The 25846-nt window shown below is 38.9% G+C and overlaps 1 protein-coding gene across 1 annotated transcript in view; it reads left to right on the top strand.

Annotated features, from left to right (window-relative positions):
- The first annotated feature begins 3995 nt into the window (after positions 1 to 3995).
- Positions 3996 to 25846, top strand: part of LOC129753153 (midnolin homolog) — a 74433-nt gene continuing 52582 nt past the window's right edge. Inside the window, exon 1 of the mRNA XM_055748953.1 lies at positions 3996 to 5563. Within this exon, the coding sequence (XP_055604928.1) occupies positions 5223 to 5563 (341 nt within the window). The 5' untranslated portion in view covers positions 3996 to 5222. The remainder of the gene's footprint in view (positions 5564 to 25846) is intronic.

The raw sequence follows: 25846 nt of genomic DNA, 5'->3' as shown, positions 1-25846 counted from the left end.
AGTTAGTCTCACATAAACCGGCTTTGTTGCTTTCGATTGATTCACCTGTCCTGATGACCTTTTTTGAGTTTTGAGAATCTTATTTTTCAAACTATCAGCACAGGTCTAAGCGTTCTACGATCACGAACTTGTTGACGTTCAAGTACGTTTTACAAGACAGCTTTTCTAAGGTATCTCAAACCGATGTCATGTTCACTGACCTATTGCATTCGCCAAGGGGAACCACGGCTTAGCGATCACTAAACACGAACAGGAAGGAAGCTTACAGCTCGTTTTGATGAATCTATGACCGAACAATTTTCCGCTTCATCCGGAGTGCCTTAAGGAAGCTATTAAAGCCCAATCATTTTTCTGCTGTATTTGAACACTGTGCTGTTGCTACTCCTCGGACCAAAACTAGCATATGCTGATGATATAAAATTGTACTATCTCATCAACGACATCGGAGACGTGAACTTCCTATAATGCCTGTTTAGCATCATCGTTACTTGGTGCTAAATCAATTTTCTTTCCCTAAATCGCAGCAAATGTGCAGTTATTTCGTTTTCACGCAAACGGAACACGCTTTCACCTGAGTATTGCCTTGGTGATGTTCCAATTAGTCGTGTCGAACACGTGAAGGTGTTATTCTTGATCAAGAGTTAGATTTTAAGACCCACACTAGATACATCGTCGTAAAAATTACTGGAAAAGTACAAATAAAAAATAAGTGATTCAAGAAATTGAGAAAGTTTTTTACCAACAAGTCCGAATCCAGAAGCGAAATAGTGTGATTTTCAGCATCCCGAGCACTAATAGGCGATATCTTTACCGGCGATCGACTTTTTACAGTGTTTATGGCCTGTTCGAGATGCTGAGTGCTTTTCGACCGACAATTGCTTTTGCAAAGATCTTTTGGAGGCAAATGGAGTATCAAACCGATGAAAAATTTGAAGTACCTGGAAAAACTTATGTGTCCATTTTACCCGACCTTGAGATGACCGTCTTACCCGCCTTGGCAATTTTTGTTTTGGAACGTTTGTTGTTGAAGCCCTTTAACCGAAAATCATTGATTTTTCCCCAGATTTATAGAGAGAAGTCGCATAAACACACCATCATTGAAATCGATTGAAATTTCCGAAAATTGTGGGAGTTATGAACTATTTTCTGAGTAGGAAAATTACATTATATAGCGTACCCTCAAAGTTTTTATTTGTATTGTTTCCTTTTATTAAACCTTGGTTGATGTAAATAAATAAAGGGTCTCGAAAGTGTTGTAACACTTGAGCAAATATATTGTGCCATACATTGTATTTTTTGAAACACTAAAAAAGTCCTTTTTAACTACTTTCCCCTACAAGCTCTTTTTGTACGCTTGATTTTGCAGATTTTTTTTCAAAAAACTTACAGACATACACTACCACGACCTAAAGATCACTTGTTCTAACGTCTATTCTGCCAAACATTCGAATGGACATAAAAATCCTACCTCATAAAGCTCGAGAGTTTTTAAAGCTGCCTTTCGGACAGATATCTTACCCTGCCTTTTTCCAAATGGTGATATATGGAGTTTTATCAATTTTGAACGATAGAGTTATTTAAACAAAAAACTTGTTAAAACGACTAGGAACAGCAATCGAAATTTTTTTCATTAAAATAAATTGCAAACCTTTACTAGCCTATCTTGAATTTGATCGTTCATTTTATTGGAGGTATTGCATATTTATATATTTCAATCACATGTAGAAGTTGAAAATATTTCTATAGCAAACATTGCATTCAATCGTTTATTCTTAAGAGTAAGTTGAAGATTTTTTCATATGTCTTCAACGCAGAAATTTCCAGTTTTTACTGGTTCATCTCCTTGTAGGAATGAAACATACGAGCAAGAATCCTTACGGTCTCTCTCAAGCGGTGGGCAATATCCATTATGGGCAACCCTATGTGTTCGGAATTGATTCTTATTTGGTAAAATTTTGAAACAAGTGTCCTTCAAAATAAAAAAAAAACATCAACAATTGCGAAATCATTTCAAAATTTTTTGGAATGTGATTGATAATCTTGTAGCTATGTGTTCTGTCACCGTCCTCAGCTTAAAAATTTTTCACAACTCTCTATGCCTTATAAATAGAAAATTATCTAAATTCTTTGTTAAAAATTTTGTCACTGTTTGAGTTTTGAAACTTTCTAAAACCTTCCCACAGACTTCTACTTCTGCATCCGCTCTGTACTTGATCAATGAGCAAGGTAAAGCAATATTACTTATGGGAACTGAAATTTCAAAAAGTGACGATAGACTGTTTTTTTAAACTTGAAACTTAACGACGCATATTTTCACATTGAAATGGGGTGTCCGCCTACGGTTTGAAGATCTTTCCAAGGCTACCGTTTGGCTCACAATGTGCACCCGACATTTTTCATATCACTATGGAAAAGCTTTTTATCACTTGCAAGAATGGGGTTTAAATCAAATAAATGAATCAAGTGTAGAACATCCTTAATCTGAGAAAACTTACCAGTGCTGTTAATAAAGGAGTATTATTCAACAACTGATGGTTCAGGAAATTCAAAGACATATCAAAGCCAAGAAGTTTTCTTCAGGAGATGATGAAGTTCATTGGTCAAGGTTAAAATGAGAAGAAAGTCATCGAATAATCACTGATCACACTGACATGAAACTTAGAATAAAAATTCAACCATTCTGTCTAATTTATTTTGTCAGATTTGTAAAAAGTTGAAAATGATGTAAGATTTTGTAGCACAATAAGTTAATCGATTGAAACGGAAAGAGTCATTGAATTTACTAGTTTTATGTAGGTCCCTATTGAGTTGGCAAACTTTTAACCTATATCTTTTGTAATAGTTCATGAACTAACAATCGCTAGAGTAGTTTAATTTAGGAATGAATTGGGTTCAATGATTGACCAAATCGAATTTCTGGAATCGTCCCAAATTTTTTCCCAGCCTGTTTGGCCAATGGCTTTAGATTTGGGTCAAAAAAATCAGTAAACTAATCCCCCAATTTTGTAGGGTTTTGTAGGGTAAGTCGTTTTTCGTTGGGTGACCTTTTCATTACATCAATCACTCCTAGAAAATAATCTAACTAATCAGCTTATTTGGAAGACCTACGAAGGCGGCTGTTTAATCGACCGATGCCCAGCAAAAACTACCATAATGGGCGATGCAACAATCGGCCTATACGTTAGTACTAAAATCGGCCAACGCTTCCTCCGCGACCCATCTTAAAATGCTGAGGCGTAGATGTTTTTCTTTGGTACTTGAGATTGAGGAGATGACAGAACCTGAGCAAGTTAAGATCTTTCTTAAAATTGAATATTTTTTTCATCCAAGTAACCAATGTAACTAAAAAGCAGTTAATTTCGTCAAAACTGGTTCACCTAGCTAAGAGAGAGCAGAGAAGCTCTAAAGCTGTTTTTGAATGGCGTTTTGACAAGGAATTAGTGCTCATGGTTTCTTGGGTGTTATACCTAAGATGTTGGATAGAATATTGCTAGCAAGTTTTCTCAGAGTCACCTTCGAATTCTCGAAAAAAAAAGCAGTATGATTTACAGCATGGTCCAACGTTTCAATCTTTGATACGGTCTTCTTTGAAGAAAACAACATCATGGCAATATTACGCACAGGAAAAGCAAATTGTACAGTGGAAAACGAAGCAAGTTAAATTCTTATATGACTTTCCTATATGACACGATATTCGAATCCCATTGGAATCGCCGTTTCAGTTTGAATTCTAATGGGAAACAGGACATCAATCCAATTGGACTCAATTGGAATGTGTAGTTAACTTCAAGTTCACCATCAGATGGCGCTGTTCATCATCGCTGAAATACTTCACCATACATGAATGTATCTCACTTGCAATGAATGAATTCATTCTCTCACTCTCCACTGTCTCTCAGAAAAAGGAAAAGAGACTGCCGTATCAGGTCACCGCTTTGCTGCCAGCAAGGTCCGTAGCCCATTCACCACGAAACTTTCGCTCAGTCATCGGACGGAGTCGTAAGCGAGCGGAACAGCAGCAGCAGAACAGAGCAGACGAAACCCTTTCTGGACAGTGAACCCCTGGAATTTCACCAATCGGTTACCGCACACACCGCACCACCAATCTTTTCCGGGGAAAACATACCAGAAGTGTACAGTGAATTGAAGAGTTAGTGAGTGAGTGGTGTGTCTGTGTCTATCTACGTCTCTGTGCGTGTGGAGGAGGTTACATGACTTAGCTTTGGCTGGTTGCTGCGTGTCTGCTACCAGGCGGTGTGAGTCTGTGTGTGTTCCTGCTACGTCTGCTGTACGTCGGCAGCTCCAGATAATAAATTCGGTGTGTGACCGACTCCGTCGATTCGTGGTGTCGTCCACCCTCTCCTCCCACCGTCGTCTTGGTTCTGCTGACGCGAGTGGCGATCACGGTGCTGACCGTATTCGTCCGGTGTGTGTGACCACGCGCGTTCCGCCTCCGTCTCTACCGTATTGTGTCGCGCCCATCCGCCTTCGCCACGGCTCGGACAGAATAGTGTCGTTTGAAGATACCGTGACCGAGCGACGAGTGCATACATATGTACCGAGCAGCAGCGCCTAGATTTGCGTGAGGTGTGTTTCGGGTGCTTACGCGAAATAGCACTGCCGCGAGCTCGCCTGCTTGCTTGCTGTACACGGTCCGTTTCGTGTCGAAGCCTTTTGGTGAAATTACTTCTTCACTTATGTAATTTTCACCAGCCAGTGATTACAGTTCGATAGTGTGATTTTTCTGTTTCCCTGGAATCGAGTTAAACTTGGGTGTGAGTCCACAGGGACGACGGATAAAACCCCTTCAGCAGAAGACCTCATAGGTCGGCAGCTCTCCCTTGGACGAAGCAATCTTTTTATGGTTGGGAAGAAAAAAGCCCCTCCGTTAGGCGTGGTGTACCTTCTCCAAGGCATTGTGAAGCAGCCAGTGTATTAGTGTTGGTGTTGATGGCAGCGAAAATATTGAAGCAGAGCTGGGGAGTCAAGTGAAGCCCCATCCGCCATCGGTGATAAGATTTTCTAAAGCCAACTAGCGAGCGAAGCCTATTTTCTCTCGTGCAGGTGCAGCTTTAAGAAGATTGAAAAGCTCATGCTATAGTGCAAGTGTCTCAAGTGTGACTCCCCGAGCATATTCCCACAGAAGTGATTATTCGAAAGTGGATTGTTATAACCGCAATACCCCTCATCCAATACCCAGTTGCCCCCGCACAGCCAGAACAATGGATAAATCCGGCGGCGGAGGAGGAGATCCGCGTGACGCTGGACCGTCATCATCCAGCGCGTCGTCGTCGTCGCCTTCGACATCTTCAACATCGTCGTCGGCCTCCGGCAGCAGCAGCAGTTCGACGGTTCCGCTAGGGTGTGGCACCGGATCCGGTTCCAGCCTAGCAGCAAGTGCAGCAACACCCATCAATGCCATCACTCTGAACGTTACCACCACAACCGGAGGCAGCTTTTCCATTGTCGTCGACGGGGAAAACTCGGTGGAAAACCTCAAGAAAATTATATCGAAAAAGCTGAAAGTTTCCAAGGACCGAATATGTTTGCTGCATCGCGAGAGGTTGGTATCTTCTCACACTTCCCCCTTTCCGTAGAATTCACTAGTAGCTGTAGCTAAGCTTAGCACTTCCTCGATAGCGGTATGTGACGGGCTGACAAATTCACCCATCTTGCTAGAGAGGGGTTTAGGAAAAGGGTTGCCAGCTGCAACCTAAACTACAAGATGGAACTGAATTTTGTTATCATGCCTTGCGAGTCAAATTTAGTATCATTTTGCCCGAAAAAAGGTGGAACAAAGAAAAAAGGAGATGAAAAGTCTCATACGCGAATACTTTAGAATTCACTTGACTTTTGTTCAGAAAATTCCGCAGGCACGCTTTTTACACGTTCGTAGCCAGGCTCATTTATTAATACTACTTAAGGATCTTTTATCATGCTTTTCAACGTGCAAGGTAATAATTATGAAAGAATTTTTTGAATGTGCTATCAAAGCTGCCGAAAAAAGATCCGTGTATTTGACCAAAGGTTTTTTTTTTAATTTCATGGAAAAGTCATATGAAACAAATACCAAACGTGTAATTTTTAAAGTTCAATTTACTATGCCATGTCATTTTCAAGATGAAAAAAAAATTGCAATCCAAAGTCAAAACTAATGTGTTAATCTATGTGTTTGAAAATAACAGTTCGAAGTTTAAAACAAAAACTGTGAGTCAGGTGAAAAATGTTATAAATCTGTGATCTGTGAAATTATAGATTTCTCAAGCAACCAGAATTCTCTTTAAACGGGTTCATAGAAGCTTAATCAGCTCTCGTCAGAGTTCCTAGAGAATTCTTAACCCCAAAGTTTAAGTACTTAAACGAACTTTGAAGTTCGCTCTGGTGTCTGAAAAATGTTATATAGCCATTAAGAGAATATAAAGAAAACAATTGACAGATTGCTCCGACAACTGTGGTGTATGGACTGTGGTTTGCCAGTCTATCACGGCTTATTTCATTGATTTTAATGTTTACTTGATTCTATTGGTTCATTGAGAGCTGCTTATCGCACCAGGATTTTATCCATTGCTCTCTTGATTGGAAGTAAAATCCTCAGCCTCTTGACCATACAAACTCGTTCCCAATCACCGTAGAAAGTTATATTCAAACCTATTTTTTACCGATGAAAAGGATGCAACCGTGTCTGTAAATACTTGCCGCATGATTTTCCCAGCTCGAAATTGTTGCCTTTTGAATCGATCTAGGAGTGCCATGGTTTTCCTGATGAATTTCCTTGAGCGAAGGTTTTTGGATATGATTTTAAATCCGACCTCACCCCGGCAGAACTTTTTTACGCAGACCTGGGTTTTCTTGTGAATATCGTTTGGCAGGTTTCCTGACCTAGCCCAAGCAACCAGAATTCCCTTAAAAAGGTTTCATAGAAGCTAAATCAGCTCTCGTTTCTGTCTGAAGAGGATGCTAATCAGCCCAATATTTGAGTCCTTAAAGCTACTTCGAAGTTTGTTTAGGTGGCTGAAGAGAATGCTATTTAGCTTCTAAAAGAATGTCAAAAAATTTTGCCCGCCGAAAAAAAATCCGGTTGACAGTTTGCTCTGACCACTAGATTACAGATTACCGGTCCATCATGGTCTATCTCATTGATTTTAACTATATTGTTTTGATTACAAAGCCTGCTCACGCCTAGAGAATTGAACTGCTGCTTTCTACCCAAGTATCCTGTTCTGGAACGAATGAGCTCCGTTGAACCACCCTAACACCAGAAAAGGCCCAGTAGCAACATGGCGATGCTGCGCGCATTAACGGCGGTAATGCGCGCCAAAATCATCGGTTTTCCTCGGACACGAAGAGGTTTTTCCGAAGGATCGAGCCACCGTCGATCCTTGACTCGGTTTTTTTTCCCGACCAACCACCAGCGAAGACGGATCACGGTAACAAGCAAGCGGCCCTTGGGGCCAGTGTCAGAGGCCAGAATGGCCAGAGTCAGAGGTCCAAAAGGGACCATAGTTTGTGTTTGTCAGTCTATAATTGTTAGTAGTTTAAGCTATCGAAGTAAAATACAGTCCACTTAAGTTTGTAATGTTTTTAAGAATGAGTGCGTTATTAATTCATCAAAGAAAATCTGATGCTATCGATTCTGCCATCAGGGGCGATCCTGAACATGGTCCTTCGAGCCGGATTATTATCAGCGGATAGCATCAGAAGGCATGAACGGTACGGTATGTATGAGTGTATGAGCGTGTGTGAAATAAGTGCTAACCAATTCAACCGTTGTTCGATAAATCGTATGTCCACTCTATGTTCGAATCAAGTCGTATGTAAGAGTCATCCCAAATTTACAAATTTCATGTATCAAGCGTATGTGAGTCAGAATCTATCCCAAACCCAAAGAAAATGGTTTGCTAACGTTTACAGATCACTTTAATTCATTCAGCTGTTAGTCTACAGTTTGAGAGTGATTTAAACCTTCAAGGATGGAAGTGAAGTCCTATTTCGAAAAAAATGCTTCTACAAGTCATCAAAATTTGTGTGCAACAATTAATGCATATATCAACTGCGAACGACAATGCAATTCCCTACCGTGTTATCCACTTTCGCCAAACAAAAACTTTCAAGACTTACTTGGAAATCAGCATCTTCTGAACATTCATTATCACGTTAGTGCTGATAGCATGAAAAACTTTATTGTTTTGTGAATGTCTATCACATTTTGTTCGTTACAATTCATTCGGATCGTGTGTTTTAAATCAACTCGGAACGGCTGGAACATATCAGGAAAAACGTCAACTCTCTAATTGCACCACAAGTTGCTATAAAGTACAGCCACTGAATACACCATAGTAAATCCATCTATTGTTGTCCACGTTCATATGTTTGCTTTCATTCGCCCGCAAAAATTGTATGTCCTCAAAATGTGTTTTTTTAAAACTGGCGTTGTGCAAATCTTCAAATTCATGTGCTAAAGGTTGTATTTTTCATTTCACACTTAATTACCAAGTCTATGCCGCAAATTCACTCTAAGCAATACTGAACATTCGGTCGAATCTTTCGTCATCCACAGTCTTTAACTAAAATGGTCAGTCAGAATCCATCTCCATGATATAAAAACAAGGAACAGAATGGAAAAGGGTTAACGGAGAAATGTCATACAAATACAAAAAAACGAGTTGTGTGTTGAAAAGTTGTTGTAAATTAGTTTAACTGTGAATTTGCAAAAAAAAAAAAAAACAAACCAGTAAAACTCGTCAAGGATCCTCAATAAAGTTTGTGGCTATTCAAGTATTTCTGGGAAAAGAGTTTCGTGTTTTGCATTATCTCGTTGTGTTCTGTTGTTCATTAGAAACTGCATAAATAGAAGCAGAAGCAAAACATGAAGAATTGCACTATTATTTTCAGTGTAGTGATGGATGAAGAAGAACGCAAAAGGCTTTGCTCAGAAGATGACCAGACGATACGCTTTCATGTATCACAAATCACAACTACCCTAGATTGCAGTTTGAAGATCGGTGAGCAAACGATTTTTTTGTTTGATAGTCATGAGGCTCTCAGGTAAATTTCGCGACGAAATTGAATTAATTGACATGCACATTAACATCACAATGTAGCATGTATTTCTATTTCAAGTAAATGGTTAGGTTTATGACACCTTTATTCATGCAATCTTTGTTCTAATCAATGACATGTTCTACTAAGGTGAGAGTTTGATTGAAAGGTGTTAAAGGCGGTAAATGTTGAAGAAGGTAATAAGATTGATTTGATTTAACTTTGCCAAAACCTAAACAAAAAACATGCAACTTTTTCAATCGTTTCATGCACAGAAGAGTCGATTGTTAGAGGAAATCACGGAATTCGATCGGTTCATATCATTCGGATTCATTGTCGGAGTTTTCAATGAAAGTAACTTGGTAGCTATTGGAATGATGTCCTACATAACTCGGCCAAATTTCAGCATATTAATTATTCAACCTCGGGATGATCTCGGATTTGTTCAAAGTCCAATGCGGTATTTTATTCACAGTTTATACATTTCGTCGATAACAGTTTGTTAAAAACATACTGCTGTCGGAACAACTCAAATCAAGCTTGAGTCACTGGAGAGCAATGATTGAAGTCGGATTTTATGTTGGGACAAAATTGAAACTACGTCAGTCGGTAATTTGTCAGCTTATTTTTTCTCTGAGAAACGGTCAGCAAATCATTCAGACAATGTCAGAACACCATTTAGTATAGAGGGGCCTGAGCACAGCGAATCAGGTTCGCCTCGAAAATGTCAGCAAATCATTCAGTTTTTTTGTGAATCAATTGGATTCATATTGGGTATCAGGCGGCAAACCATTCAGATTTTTCAGGAAACAGTTGGGTTCAAATCGGTATAAAAATCATTCGGAGACATAGTCAGTCAGTCATTCGGAAATCGGTCAGCAAATCGTTCAGATATACACTTTTACAAAAAATACACTTTTACAAATCATAAAGGGAACCAAGCGGGGTTCCATTCGGTTGTCATTCAGGCCGACATCATTCGGTCAGCAATTCGGTTCGGTATTATCCACATTTATGTTCGGAGTAGGCGTTGGAATTCGTTTTTCGGTTAACCTGATCGCGGGATCAGGACATTTATGTGACGGTTTTTTTTCTGCTGTGTCTTCTCTGTTGCAATCGGGCATGGCAATACCAGGGCTTTCCAGGCGCCTCCGAACACACAAATTACTTCCGGAAGTTTTTTGTGCAGTCACTCCGCCATCAGGAGTTTTCGGGAATCTTTGAGATTCAAATATTTGGTTATATTCGGTTCGGTACACTTCAGAGTTGCGTTGGATTTCGGTTTTCGGATAGTCTGATCGACGGGATCAGGACTAGCATTTGGCGGTTTTTCATCAAGCATCATCCTGGATAAAGTACCAGGACTCTCTAACGCAACTCTGCAACACACATACCCTTACACACACACACTCACACACATCAATCGGAATGAAGCTATCGGAGTATGAGTCAGTGATGAAACGGTTTGACTATATTGGTGAGAAGTCACTTGGGATTCCCAAGTTGGGAATGTGTCAGATTTTTCGGAGTCGGATTTTTGTCTGTGAAACTTTTTCAGAAAGCAAGCCGGAAACTCATTCAGAAACACGTTCAGAAAAACATTCGGAAAATCATTCAGAAAACTGGTCAGAAAAACAGTCTGAAAGTATTGTTGGGAAATAATTCAGAATTGGTTGTCGGACAAACATTGAGAGCAAAGTTGGAAAATTGTCAGAATTGAGTCAGTAATGAAATGTATGTTTGAGTCAGTATTTTATGTGTTTGTATTTTGGTCTGCTATGTGTCGGAAGAGCTTGGGAACTTGATTGTTCGGCTTATGTCAGTTTTTTGAAAGTCAGAGAGCTTGGAAAGCTCAGAGTTTGAACAGTCAGAAAGGCATTCGGAATCAAGTCAGAGCATGAGTTGGAATCACAACGCTGGTCGTGGCAAAGGCCAGCGCACGCTCAGAGAGGTTAAGTATTCTGAAATATCAGACAAAATTTGAAGAGTGATACTTCCTTTCCCAAGCTATCAGGCACCTACCAAGAATACTATCGGACGAAGGCGGACAACCAGAGAGGTTGCAAACAAAAAGGGCAATAGGCAACGGCATAGGCGAGGTCGAAAGCAATGTGGGTCAACGGCGGGCGGCACATCATAGCAACGAGCGCAGGTCATCGGTGTGATCGAAGCCAAAACGAGGGTCGAAGTACATCATCAGCGGTTGGCCCAACAAGGAAGGTGTTGAAATGCATCCGTTCCGTCACCTTTCAAGGCGGGCGGCATGTTCTGGAACGAATGAGCTCCGTTGAACCACCCTAACACCAGAAAAGGCCCAGTAGCAACATGGCGATGCTGCGCGCATTAACGGCGGTAATGCGCGCCAAAATCATCGGTTTTCCTCGGACACGAAGAGGTTTTTCCGAAGGATCGAGCCACCGTCGATCCTTGACTCGGTTTTTTTTCCCGACCAACCACCAGCGAAGACGGATCACGGTAACAAGCAAGCGGCCCTTGGGGCCAGTGTCAGAGGCCAGAATGGCCAGAGTCAGAGGTCCAAAAGGAACCATAGTTTGTATTTGTCGGTCTATAATTGTTAGTAGTTTAAGCTATCGAAGTAAAATACAGTCCACTTAAGTTTGTAATGTTTTTAAGAATGAGTGCGTTATTAATTCATCAAAGAAAATCTGATGCTATCGATTCTGCCATCAGGGGCGATCCTGAACATATCCATAAGCACTAAAACATAGCCCTTAATCAACACTATATTCCCATATATAACTCTGTATTAATGCTTGTTTTGCACTATATGCGTATATAATGCAGATTTAATGCTAAAAAGGCGAAATAGCGAGCTGATTAAATGCTAAAGCAACATAGCCTTTATTAAGCATTACAAATGCTGAATTAGAGCACCATCAAAACGGCATTTTTCGCAAGCCGTATAAAAGCATTAACAGTGCATACTTAGAACACCTTTTGTTTATTTAATTATTATTTTTAGAATAATTAAAATGAACAAAAATTTAAAACAATAACTATTATCTACAACATCAATCAACCTGCTGAATGAAGGATTATGCCTGCTTAATGAATTCTTCTATGAAATAAGTGTGGTATCTTGATATAAATCGTCTTTGCGCTCCCACCATACAGACCATGCAGAAAATATATGAGAGCCCAACCCAACCGACGATGTTTAGCAATCGATAGCACAACTGACCTTTGCAGAGTGTAGCAAGCAATCAAGTCAGTTGTGCGGCAGTCTGGATTTGGATCTTAATAAAGTCTAGACCCGGGACTCCACAATAAGAAGTGATTATAATTGAATTATGGATTACATTTGATGAGTCTCGAACCGAGGTACCCGCAGCAGCCTTTATCTTTCCTTGCGCCTTTACCTTTTCGAACACTATTGATGCTGATAAGATGGATGAAAAAACCCGTGCTTCAAGTACTGTTCGGATCACACCACTCTTAATGCTTGTTAACTGTATATAGTAGCTCTATATGTGCATATAGTGCTATCATTAGTGCTAATTTTCTTTATTGCTTCTATGCATTAATAATGCTTATATAAAACTAAAAAGCTTAATGAATGTTGATATAATGCCAACTTGCATTAGAAATGTTGATTTCCTGCTAACTTGCATTAGAAATGTTTATTTAATGCTTATTAAGGGTTTTGGCTTAATGCTTATGGTTACTTGGGTAAGTTGCTATGAAACTCACCAGCTGCTCGACCAATCCCGAAATATTTCATTGCCACTGTAATAGTTAGTATTTAAAATAAATGATATTTAAAGTTATTGAATGGGTTGGTCAAAAGTTTGTACCTAATTTCGTTTAAAGGACTTTAATATCAGTACAGATATAAACAAAACAAATAACATGACAAGACATTAAATAACAAACATTTTCGACATGTCGCTTAGAATTCCCAAATAGGTTCCTTAAAACACCTATCTTAACAGTGCGCTAGAAAGTGTTAAACGAACGTTATCGACCTTCTTGAAAGAAGTTGTATTAAAAGCACTTAGAAGTTCCGTTATGGATAATTTAAACTTTTAAAAGGCGATGGAAGTTCCTGAGTAACAAGACAAGAGTCATATGAAGCTCCCGTCAGATATTTTATTCAGCCAAATGTGAACTTCGGAGTTCCATCTTTAAGTAAACACGCGACTTTTGGTTGCTTGGGAGCACAGTAGTTCCTCCATGCTCTGTACAGTTAATTTCCTCCTCCTAGTGGTAAAGTTTCACAAACAGGATTGTTTTTCTTTAAATATTGATTGTATTGTAAAAATATCGAAAAAATTCCTTTTCTTTGTTCTTCGTTTTATGACGTAGGAAAAAAAATTTACAGCTGTTGTCAGAACTATTTGGAAAATCGCTTGAAATTATCCTAGTCCTTGTCCTTGTTTTAGTCCTAGTCCTTGTCCTAGTCCTTGTCCTAGTCCTTGTCCTAGTCCTTGTCCTAGTCCTTGTCCTAGTCCTTGTCCTAGTCCTTGTCCTAGTCCTTGTCCTAGTCCTTGTCCTAGTCCTTGTCCTAGTCCTTGTCCTAGTCCTTGTCCTAGTCCTTGTCCTAGTCCTTGTCCTAGTCCTTGTCCTAGTCCTTGTCCTAGTCCTTGTCCTAGTCCTTGTCCTAGTCCTTGTCCTAGTCCTTGTCCTAGTCCTTGTCCTAGTCCTTGTCCTAGTCCTTGTCCTAGTCCTTGTCCTAGTCCTTGTCCTAGTCCTTGTCCTAGTCCTTGTCCTAGTCCTTGTCCTAGTCCTTGTCCTAGTCCTTGTCCTAGTCCTTGTCCTAGTCCTTGTCCTAGTCCTTGTCCTAGTCCTTGTCCTAGTCCTTGTCCTAGTCCTTGTCCTAGTCCTTGTCCTAGTCCTTGTCCTAGTCCTTGTCCTAGTCCTTGTCCTAGTCCTTGTCCTAGTCCTTCTCCTAGTCCTTGTCCTAGTCCTTGTCCTAGTCCTTGTCCTAGTCCTTGTCCTTGTCCTAGTCCTTGTCCTAGTCCTTGTCCTAGTCCTTGTCCTAGTCCTTGTCCTAGTCCTTGTCCTAGTCCTTGTCCTAGTCCTTGTCCTAGTCCTTGTCCTAGTCCTTGTCCTAGTCCTTGTCCTAGTCCTTGTCCTAGTCCTTGTCCTAGTCCTAGTCCTTGTCCTAGTCCTTGTCCTTGTCCTTGTCCTTGTCCTAGTCCTTGTCCTAGTCCTTGTCCTAGTCCTTGTCCTTGTCCTAGTCCTTGTCCTAGTCCTTGTCCTAGTCCTTGTCCTAGTCCTTGTCCTAGTCCTTGTCCTAGTCCTTGTCCTAGTCCTTGTCCTAGTCCTTGTCCTAGTCCTTGTCCTAGTCCTTGTCCTAGTCCTTGTCCTAGTCCTTGTCCTAGTCCTTGTCCTAGTCCTTGTCCTAGTCCTTGTCCTAGTCCTTGTCCTAGTCCTTGTCCTAGTCCTTGTCCTAGTCCTTGTCCTAGTCCTTGTCCTAGTCCTTGTCCTAGTCCTTGTCCTAGTCCTTGTCCTAGTCCTTGTCCTAGTCCTTGTCCTAGTCCTTGTCCTAGTCCTTGTCCTAGTCCTTGTCCTAGTCCTTGTCCTAGTCCTTGTCCTAGTCCTTGTCCTAGTCCTTGTCCTAGTCCTTGTCCTAGTCCTTGTCCTTGTCCTTGTCCTAGTCCTTGTCCTAGTCCTTGTCCTAGTCCTTGTCCTAGTCCTTGTCCTAGTCCTTGTCCTAGTCCTTGTCCTAGTCCTTGTCCTAGTCCTTGTCCTAGTCCTTGTCCTAGTCCTTGTCCTAGTCCTTGTCCTAATCCTTGTCCTAGTCCTTGTCCTAGTCCTTGTCCTAGTCCTTGTCCTAGTCCTTGTCCTAGTCCTTGTCCTAGTCCTTGTCCTAGTCCTTGTCCTAGTCCTTGTCCTAGTCCTTGTCCTAGTCCTTGTCCTAGTCCTTGTCCTAGTCCTTGTCCTAGTCCTTGTCCTAGTCCTTGTCCTTGTCCTAGTCCTTGTCCTAGTCCTTGTCCTAGTCCTTGTTCTGGTCCTAGTCCTTGTCCTTGTCCTAGTCTTTGTCCTAGTCTTTGTCCTAGTCCTTGTCCTAGTCCTTGTCCTTGTCCTTGTCCTAGTCCTTGTCCTAGTCCTTGTCCTAGTCCTTGTCATAGTCTTTGTCCTAGTCCTTGTCCTAGTCCTAGTCCTAGTCCTTGTCCTAGTCCTTGTCCTTGTCCTAGTCCTTGTCCTAGTCCTTGTCCTAGTCCTTGTTCTGGTCCTAGTCCTTGTCCTTGTCCTAGTCTTTGTCCTAGTCTTTGTCCTAGTCCTTGTCCTAGTCCTTGTCCTTGTCCTTGTCCTAGTCCTTGTCCTAGTCCTTGTCCTAGTCCTTGTCATAGTCTTTGTCCTAGTCCTTGTCCTAGTCCTAGTCCTAGTCCTTGTCCTAGTCATTGTCTTGTCCTAGCCCTTGTCTTAGTCATTTGCCTAGTCCTTGTCCTTGTTGAATTCTTGCCTTGGCTCGAGTTCTAGTCCTTGTCAAAAATGTTGTCCTTGTCCTTCTCCAAGTCCTTATCCTTGTCTTTGTCGTTGCCCAAGTCCAAGTTCTTGTCCTAGTCCAAGCCCTTTTCCTGGTATTTGTTCTAGCTCTTGCCCTAATCTTTGCCTAAGTCGCCGTCTTCTGACAACATCTGGATGTGGCCCAGTAACCATATGTATATGAGGACTGTATCGAAAACTCTTTAGCAACATCTTTCTGAGAATAAAAATGAAATAAGTTTATTTTTTATTTTAATTTTTCCTATTCGGTTCATGGTCAATATCATGGTGAACATAAGTCAAAACATTATTTTCTTAAGAATTATCGCACTTTTCATGAAATTCCTTCCATCAGGTTCTGCACAGTAGTTTTTGTACATTCTCTGGATGCTGCCATCCATTATTTACTCGAATTCTTTCATGCTTTGAGAAACTGTCCCCTCCTTTCTAAAGATCCCCTTCACAATCGCCCAATATCGGTCATTCGGTCGGAGATCTGGACAGCATGGTAGATTGATGATTCTCTCGACGAATAGAATCTTTAAGGGTGTCCACAATGAAATTGCCACACACAAAATTGATTCGCAAAAATCGTGTTTTCATCCGATTGCCATCAATTTTTCAGGGATTGAAAAAACTATTAAAATTCATTTAACCATTTTACTTATAGTCCATACGCAAATGCCCGCACCTTTGCCTTAACCCCGGCCATAAGATTCTGCACAATCTGTGAATCAACCGTTTTTTGCATGTGAACCCATACTTACTTGAGTTCCTCGGCTGTCTTTATTACCTTAGGTCGTTTAAGATGATGCTGCTTCATAATCGTCCAGTACTTCTCGATGGGGCGGAGCTTCGGAATGTTGGGAGGGTTGAACATTTTAAGCACGAAATTGACCATATTGTCCGCATACCACTTCAGCACGTCCTTAGAGTAGTGACATGAGGTAAAATGTGGCCAGAAGATTGTTTGGGCATTGTGGTCCTTCAAAAGAGGAAGCAGCCGCTTCTGGAGGCACTCTTTCATGTAAATAAACCTGTCCGTTCAACGTGTCCTGGGTCACGAAAGGTGCACTCCGCTTCCCGCACGTGCAGATGGCTTACCAAACCAGTAATTTATTTGCAAATTTGGACATCTTCTGAGTGCGGATGTGCTTATCCTTATCCTTGGCCGTGAAAAACAGGTTGCCTGAGATCTGTTTGAAGTCGGGTTTCACATATGTTTTGTCGTCCATGATGCAGCATTCAACTTTCGTCAGCACGTTGAGGTACAACTTGCTGGCACGAGTTTTGGTGGACTTGTTCTGCTTCTTGTCGCGATTATTGACCTTTTGTTCCTTGAACGTTCGAAGCCCAACCTTAGTTTTGGCCTTCTGAACAAAACTTCGGCTTAGGTGCAGCTTCTTTGCCACATTCCGAATGGAGGCGTCCGGGTTTCGGTTTGAGGCCCCTTTACACTGTTGTGATTTTTAGTGTTGTACGGAATACTTTTTCCTTCACTTCTGGGCTTCCGATCAGTGGTCAATCGTTTCTCGAACCGCTTAATCACTCACGACACCGTGGAATTCGCGATTCCCTATGTTTTCGCGATGGAACGATGCGAGAGATCCTTGTTCTCGTGATGAATGCGCAAGATTTTATCACGCACGAGCTGTTATTTCGGCTCCATTTCTGCGAGTTTTGATCACAGGACTTTAAAACTTGCAGGATGTAAACAATGCACTATGAACTAAATCCACCCAAATTATCATTAAATCCTACCCAACGGTTAAAAATTTAGATCAATTTCATCGTGGACACCCTTTACTTTTAAAGCACGTAAAAAAACTTTTACTTGCATGCACACAGAAAAAATTCACCCATTGTTGAGTAAACTGGTTTTAAAAGTTGCTTTTGACATTTCGATACAGTACTTATTGCTAGTTGTTTTCCGAAGGTCACAAATCAAAAATATTAGAGAGAAACGAACATTATTTTGCTTCTCTATCCCGAAAATTAAAAAAAAAAAAAATTAAATGAGTCAACAACCAATTGTCAAAAAACTCCTGTAGCATTTTTTTTCCGAGACTGGCAACCCTGAATCGTTTTAAGAAAGAGAGTAAAACAATTGCCTCACTCGCACTCGCTCACCGCATGAACAACTCCAAAACCCATGCAGCCAAGCGACGACGGACTCTCACGCGATACTTTCTACCGCGAGGGCGATGGAGTTTCGTTGTTTCGTTACCGTGTCGCCGCTGTATGCCGTCACTGCGGCCGCCAGGCAGCCGTAGAGTTTCCTGTATATCGCTTTCGAGTTGTTTACACGTTGCATATGTATGTGCGCTCGTCTGCCTGTACAAATAGCGGCGGCGGCGGCGGCAGCGACGACAACGTTCGAAGGTGATGATGATCATGCAATATATGGATGATTTTTTTTTTCTCGAGGTTTTCGGTAGTGTTGCTTCTGCATGTTGGCTAACAACCCACCACAAACTTTACGCCTTCGATGATGACGGCAGTCTTCACAGGCTTTTTTGTTGTTTTTTGAAGCCTCCGCGCCGACCGAAAAAAAACTGTCTTCCTATTCCGCAATCGAGTAGGCCACATCGCCGTCGAAAAGTGAAATACAACCGGGTGCTGTTCAGCCAGCCCGCTGCAGCAACCAGAGTAGGCTATGGCACTTTACCATGAACCACACACCCATTCGACACATTCAGCGACGACAGCAGAATGATTCGTTCGGAAAAGCACCGATTACTGCGTTGCTGCCATTTTGTTTCGTTCGACCGAAAGTGCCCTGGAGCTGGGGCACAGGCTTTTCTGCTTCTGCTGCTGATTCTGTTGCTGGCTGAGACTCGATTCGACTCACCTGACTTGATGTGAGTGACGTGTATAAGCGATGCCGACGTCACCGGTTTCCCCCTGCTGGTGTATTGACTGTAGGAGGCAAAACCAATAAATAGGTCCCCAGGGATCCGGTGGACATTCCTCGTTCGCTCGCTCGCAATTGTCCAGAGGGAAATTATGTGTCGATGTTAAGACGTCGGCTGTGTTACGAAGACGATTGCTGTGCTGTTGTTGTAAACAACAGCTCGCACTCGCCAAAGTCTTACGGAAGACCCACGCTGCACCATCATCGTTGGCGTGTTTTGGGTTTGCGTGTGGTAAACGATAGCGGCGCAGCAAAACAATACAACAGGGCGTTCGCTATTTTCGGGTTCGTGGGGAGTCTCGCGTTTGTGTTTGAATGGGGCCGCCTACTTGGATGTATCTCCGATTGTTAAAAAACAATTCATCTCCCAGCGTTTTCCGACAAAGACTCAATTCACCAGGAGATTCCACTGGGAAAATACTCTCAACAAAAAAACTACCTCAAACCATCAATGAAAATTTCCTTACAATGCCCAAAATTAGCGTGTCCCGGGTTTGTGCGTGCTTGCGAGTGCTTAATATTGATGGTCACTCGATTGGCTAGGTAACCGAATCGAACTATATTTGGACCGGGTGATCTCGTACATTCGAACAACCCGATTATTATTGAAAAACATTCACTCACTCACTCACTCACTACGCTTGATGGCGGCAACCAAAACGATCGGATGCCGATCTTGATGATGATGACATTCGATCGGTAGCCGAACGCCAAGTAAACTACTTCTCTTACAATACAAACGTGCGTGAACAAAGGTGTTTTCCTTTTTGGCAGGCGTTAATTGTCATTGTTTCGCGATTGCTCTTGTTTTTACTGGCTACTTACTAAGGTACAGCTCACCTTGTTGTCGTTGTTTTCTCAATTCGGAACGTTCGCTGTGCTTGAGCTGAGTAATTCGGTATAACAATAAAATGGCGCTGCTGTTTACTTGCCACTTTTTTTTTTTGCTTTACAATATGGTCTGGTGTACACAAAGCAGAAAACCGTCTCTTGATGGGCGACAATGTAAACACACGAAAAAAAAATTAACCACCTCGAGGTCAATGTGTTGCAAAAATATTTGCTGAAGCAAGCTTTTTTTAATGCCACCATTGCTTTCACTACATGCTATCTTCTAAGTTTTCAACGAAATTCTCAGATTATTTTCATTCTGAAATCTGAACTCCGATTTTATTTTTTCTTACGAATCGAAATGCTGCATTTGGATTCTCAGTTAGAGTTTCTCATTCTAGTTCTTTGATCTGAATTCTGATTTTTTTGTTGTGCTTTTGAATTTTTATATCTTAAATATTTTTCGAATTTTGGTTCTCAATTTCGAGTTCTGACAGCAGATTTTTGCTTATGAACTCTTATTATAGTTCAAAAAAAAAAAGAGCAAACCATACACTTCTATAGTAAAATGAGTGATTTACTTTGAGTGTTTAAGTTTTGATAAATAAATATCAGTTTCTCCTTTTGTACTCTACGAACCACACGCGTTTCTATTTGGACCTTGGTGACCTTGGATGATGTACAGATTATATTGATAAATTTGAAACGGAAAACCGGGTAAATCGTCTAATTATTTCTTATTCTCAAATTCTGCAAGTTAATTGCATAAAAGAAACTAAGAAACTAATAAAGTGTCTAAAAAAAGAGATATTTATGAACAAAATACTAGATTTTAATTCTTTAAATTGCTTCGAGTTCCACCGAGTTCCACGCTAGTTTTATATGGTAATGATTCCTCTTAACACCAAAAATAAAATCCACATTGGCTGATGGTGCGAAAATTTGCGCAATTTGATAAGCTTTTCTTTGAAAATCGTTAATATATTACACTAAATGCTTTCTACAGCGCTTCAGCAATTTCAGAACACATCATAATGTACTAAACAATTGCAGATTTTAACTTTTTCAACTTTGTTTCGAAGACCGAAAATGGGTTTGTCTTACCTGCAACGTTTCAGATTTAAAAAACTGTTTTTTCAAGGTTTTTTTTTTTAATTTCATTGTTACTCCTTAGAATGAAATTGTAGAACTTTGGCTTGTTCAGCAAAGTTATGTATTTTGTTACGATAAACTCTTAAATGCTTAACAAGCAAGTTAGCTTTTTTATCTTGCTATTGGTGGACCCTCGATTCTATATTTTATTTCAAAGTATGCGCCTTGTAAAACTATGCAATGTTGTCGAAGATACCAAAAGTGTTTCTTTTCATCCTTGGGCGCTATTAATTTTGTTCCGCTAGATTGATTGGAGATGTATTGGAGCCTGATTCTCGGGCAGGCGAGTAGTTTTTTTTCACTTATTTTAAATTGTTCATGATGGTAGATTGTGCTTGTTGTGGACGTGATGAAATCGCAAATGGAGGAATTTTTAAATAAGGTAGTGGAAATAAAAAAAAACACGTTTTAAAACGATAATTAATTCCGATTTAATTTTAATTGTGTTTGATTGTGATTGGGCCTCAAATTGATTTTGAAACGAAGTTTGTTTGTGCTTTAAAGATTACATTATGTTTTTTTTTAATTTATTATTTAATGCAGTGTCATCCTTAAGCTAAAACGTGCAATTATGATCAAAAATATCTGCTTTAAAAAGATCTTGATTAAAATTATTGAGTGTTCAACTAATTGGCATGATTTCCAACCGGTTCACCATACTTAATTCTTATGTAGAACAATTCACATCGATAAACGATTGTGAATAAGGGCAGGGCTGCCTTGGTACTACCTTTTTAAAATATTCCTTGATCATAAATCCATTTTTGGAATCTTGTCATTTTTACTCAGGCAATCTGGGTTTGCCCGGATATTAGATAAAATTTGACAAAAGTCATGTCCGACCCGGAAGCCTGGAAAAAAAATATTTTTTTTTTTAAACATATAATTTTTGCATCCTAGACGAAATTTTTTCAGCAAGTTGTCAAAAATAATCATGAGGTATGATGAAAGCCTAAAAACGATATGAAAACTGCAGATAAGTTATGACGAAAAAAAATTTTTTTTTCTTGATTTGTGTTCAGTAATTCCTGGGGTTGGTCGACAATTTTGAAATCAAATGACCGGATTTTGCCAGGTTTTTAAATAAAATAGCCCGGAATTGTCCGGCCCGGATACGTGCTGAGAAAAATCTGGTAACCTTATTTAGTACGATTATTCCTTCTGTTATAAGCGTGTTTATATCAAATCTGTAATTTCACAGAATTATGAGCGGATTTTCATCACAGAATCCGTGTCACAGAACACAGAATTTCGAGAACATTCACAGATTTCACAGATTTTTTTAATCTTAAACGTGTTTTCAAAATTTTTATTTTTGATGTCAATATACACTGCCGGCCAAAAGTTTGGGATCACCCACTAAAAAACATGCAAATTTTGATCGTTCATATCTCAGCCGTCTTAGGACATATTGAAAATCTTCTGATCTCATTTGATAGATAATGAGCAATAGCTATCTCGGAGGTATTTTGTCCAAATATAATGTTTTAGTTTTGAACTTAAAACTTAACCTAAAGTTATAACATTTTCAAACAATCGCACTCAATATTCAAAGCCGATCATCTCGGGATAGGGTGGACCAAATCTCAAAATTTGAGTGGCATTAGAATTCCTGTTCTTTACTTCTCAAAACACAATCAAAAAAATTTGAGAAAAAATTCAAGAATGTATTTTTAATTAATAAAATAGACACTTGAGTTATCGTCCAAAAGTTTGGGATCACCTCTTTGTATGGTGAGTTTGGGATCATTCTTATAAAAACATGCAAATTTGTTTTATTCATATCTTTCTCATCTAACATCGTATTGCAGAGCTGAAGGGTTCATTTGGAAGCTTAAGATATGTTGTTTTTTAATAAATTCATTCAAAAATTATATTTTGAAGTGATAACCATAAAAAAATCACCTGAAATTAATTGTTTTTTTGAAAGTTCTCAGATTTTTTTTATAGTTCTCACCTTAAAATATAATTTTTGAATGAATTTTTTAAAAAACAACAATTCCTAAGCTTCCAAATGAACCCTTCAGCTCTGCAATGCGATGTTAGATGAGAAAGATATGAATAAAACAAATTTGCATGTTTTTATAAGAATGATCCCAAACTCACCATACAAAGAGGTGATCCCAAACTTTTGGACGATAACTCGAGTGTCTATTTTATTAATTAAAAATACATTCTTGAATTTTTTCTCAAATTTTTTTGATTGTGTTTTGAGAAGTAAAGAACAGGAATTCTAATGCCACTCAAATTTTGAGATTTGGTCCACCCTATCCCGAGATGATCGGCTTTGAATATTGAGTGCGACTTTTTGAAAATGTTATAACTTTAGGTTAAGTTTTAAGTTCAAAACTAAAACATTATATTTGGGCAAAATACCTCCGAGATAGCTATTGCTCATTATCTTTCAAATGAGATCAGAAGATTTTCAATATGTCCTAAGACGGCTGAGATATGAACGATCAAAATTTGCATGTTTTTTAGTGGGTGATCCCAAACTTTTGGCCGGCAGTGTAAATTTTAGATTTCTAAGTTAAGATTGGAAGAATATGATGAGATTAGTAAAGTTAATTGATTTTGCTCAAGTAAAATGTCAAAAAGACCCAATTTTTCGTGGACATTCAATAAAATTTAAGGAAAAAGTGTCACAGAAAACCATCACAGAATTTTAAGGTAAAATCACAGAAACTCAGAATTTTTTTTCGCCAAAACACAGAATTTTTTTTCGGCAACCTTGGTTTATATCCTCGTTGTTTCGTACGTATACGTAGTTTAATATTTGCTAGTTTGGGGAACAGCTCAAGACCATCTTTGTAAAACGCCAGAAAGTTCACTATTGCAATGTGTTGATTTGTTTCAATGCATAATGCTAGGGCTGGCAAATAGAAATTTGCTGCAGCATTTTTGCAGCACTTTGTTAACGTTTATGATAAAAATTCGTGCCAGTACAAAACAAAATCAACAAAGCTATTGTTAGTAAATGAGGCATTGTCAATATGGTGAAATTTGTAAACCTGTGCAATGCAAAACTCTCTTAAAATTAAAAAAAAGTTTTAATAATAATTTGATACCTGCACACTAGTCGGTAATTTAATCAGACCAAATCGACATTCAAGTGCTTTTTTTCTGTTTTCCAGCCCTGAGTATAATGCTAGTTTTTTTTTAAAGCGTAACCAATGTTCATTACAAAGAAGTTGAAGTTTTGACATTGGTGTTTGCGAAAATTAATTGGTCTTTGAACTACGGAAAGGTTTCAATCTTGGTTTAAGAAAAAATCCATAATAACGATGCAAAATGTTCAATATATGGCGCAAAAACGCTCATCCGCTAATCACTACCTAATTAATTCATTTGCAGTCTTATGGGGGAGAGGGGGTAGATGGAGATTTACTAGCTGATCCGATGTGCTTTGCAACACCTTTAAAAATCATTGCAATTTTAATCAATTCGTCAAATTCAAATATCCAAATTGTCAATTAAAATGGAAGCTACAGCTTCGACCTGCAATACTTAGAAGATAAATTCTAATTTTTTTGAATGATTCTTTTTTCTGTTTTGAAAACCTTATTCAACATTTATTTTTTTAGCTTTATTTGCATTCTTCATTTTCAAGTTATGTGAAAAAATGTTACAATCCATCTTAGATTCATTTCTCGTTTTTAAATATTAATGATTTCATTCCAATCTTGGCTTACTTGCTCCCCTCTTCCTATCTCCCTCTAGAAGGAAGAGGGGGGGGAGGGGCGGTATTTCAAATCAACAAATACTTTCTATGCAAAAATTGAGACTAAGACTAAGAGATGAGGACTCTTAATATAAGAGAGAAATTCTACAATAATATGAGAGGATTTCTAAAACATCAACTCATCTAATTATGTCAACACTCGTTTCATACCAATTTTGATGAAAATCACTCAGAAATGTTTCGATAACTGTGATGCTTAATGTTGGTTGTACATGAGAGGAGACACCCTTTGCCAAAAATGAGGGGGTATCTTTATAATAATATATCCATAAAACAAAAAATGAAATTATTTAAAAACTTTATGAAAAACACTCACAAATTTCTAGCAAAATGTTTATATAACATGAGGGTTCTCATTAATCAAAATGGGAAGAATTTTTCAATACAACATATTATTTTACTTCAGCAAAACTTGCAAATCAATAAATCATCTTATGAAGAAACAAACAGATAATACTTTAAATACTTTCATGACATTAAAAACTTCACTTAAATTAACTGTTCTAAAAAAAAATATTTTTTTTTGCTGGTTGATGGAAAAAAATACAAAAATCAATGAACAAGTAAGGAACACCGGAGAAAGTGCAAACGGATTTCATCGAGGTTCATCTTCAAAAACTATCAGTTATCGTTCGTTGCGGCACTAAAATAGTTCTCAACAAATTCCCGTTGAGATGTTGGAAAATAGAAACGGCACTATCGTGAACAAAAAAATTGCAAACGTTATATTTTCTCCAAACTAGTTCGTAGGTGCGTCGGTATAGAAGCTTTAAAATGAATTTAATAGGTACATGATCTGGTTTGTTTTATTGACTTCTATTGATATTTCTACTGTTTTACTGTAGTATAAATTACTTTTTTGGGACTCTTTTTCTGCAGACAGTTGTTTTATCTTAAAGGCATAATAAAATTTCGAATATCCGCTCCAGATACAACACTTTGAATACCCCTTTTAACCGTTCTGATATAATACTGAGCCATTTTTTAGATGAAGTTCTGAAAAGACTGAAGTTGAAAGGCCCCGATTGTGACGTTTGCACTTACTCTATTTACAAGGTTTCTGCCTTCACACGAATATCAATTCCAAACACTCATCTTTCAACGAAAAACGGAGTTGAATGCTTTTTTTGAGCCAAAATATGCAAAACAAAAATGTCAAGTGCATAGGTACGTATGAATTCGTTAGTAAACTAACAGTAGTGTTTTTGGGGAATAATGTGATGGAAGTTCAGATTATGTATGTCAGATTGTTTGTTTGGACCAAAACAACAAATTCTGAAGGAAGAAATATTTTTTTAAATGTTGTAACAGAGTAAAGTTCAACGTTTTCACTTGCACGTACCTTATATTTTGATTTTTTTTTTTCAATTGTTTTTCCTTATGTTTATCCTCAAAATACAAAAATTAAATTTAATCGGGTACTGGCAAAGCTGAGTTGGAAATATTACAAAAAATTTTCTGCCACTTTTAATTCAATTTTACTGCAACACATTCACAACACATTATGATGTTTAAACTGTTTCCAAAATTTATGTTTCATTAATTTTTTTAAATCATTTTTAATTTGTGACTAACTGGCCCGGTATTCTTTGCTACACCTTCTAAAAGTATATGAAGTTTGTAAAAAAATTTATATTTTGACATCATTTTAAATCAATTACAACATTTTCAAGTGAGAACTGAAACTGGAGTATCGAACTGTTGTACAAAGATGA

This window comes from Uranotaenia lowii, chromosome 1 (genome assembly GCF_029784155.1).
Source record: "Uranotaenia lowii strain MFRU-FL chromosome 1, ASM2978415v1, whole genome shotgun sequence".
Lineage (NCBI taxonomy): Eukaryota > Metazoa > Arthropoda > Insecta > Diptera > Culicidae > Uranotaenia > Uranotaenia lowii.
This window is presented reverse-complemented; position numbering and strand designations above follow the sequence as displayed.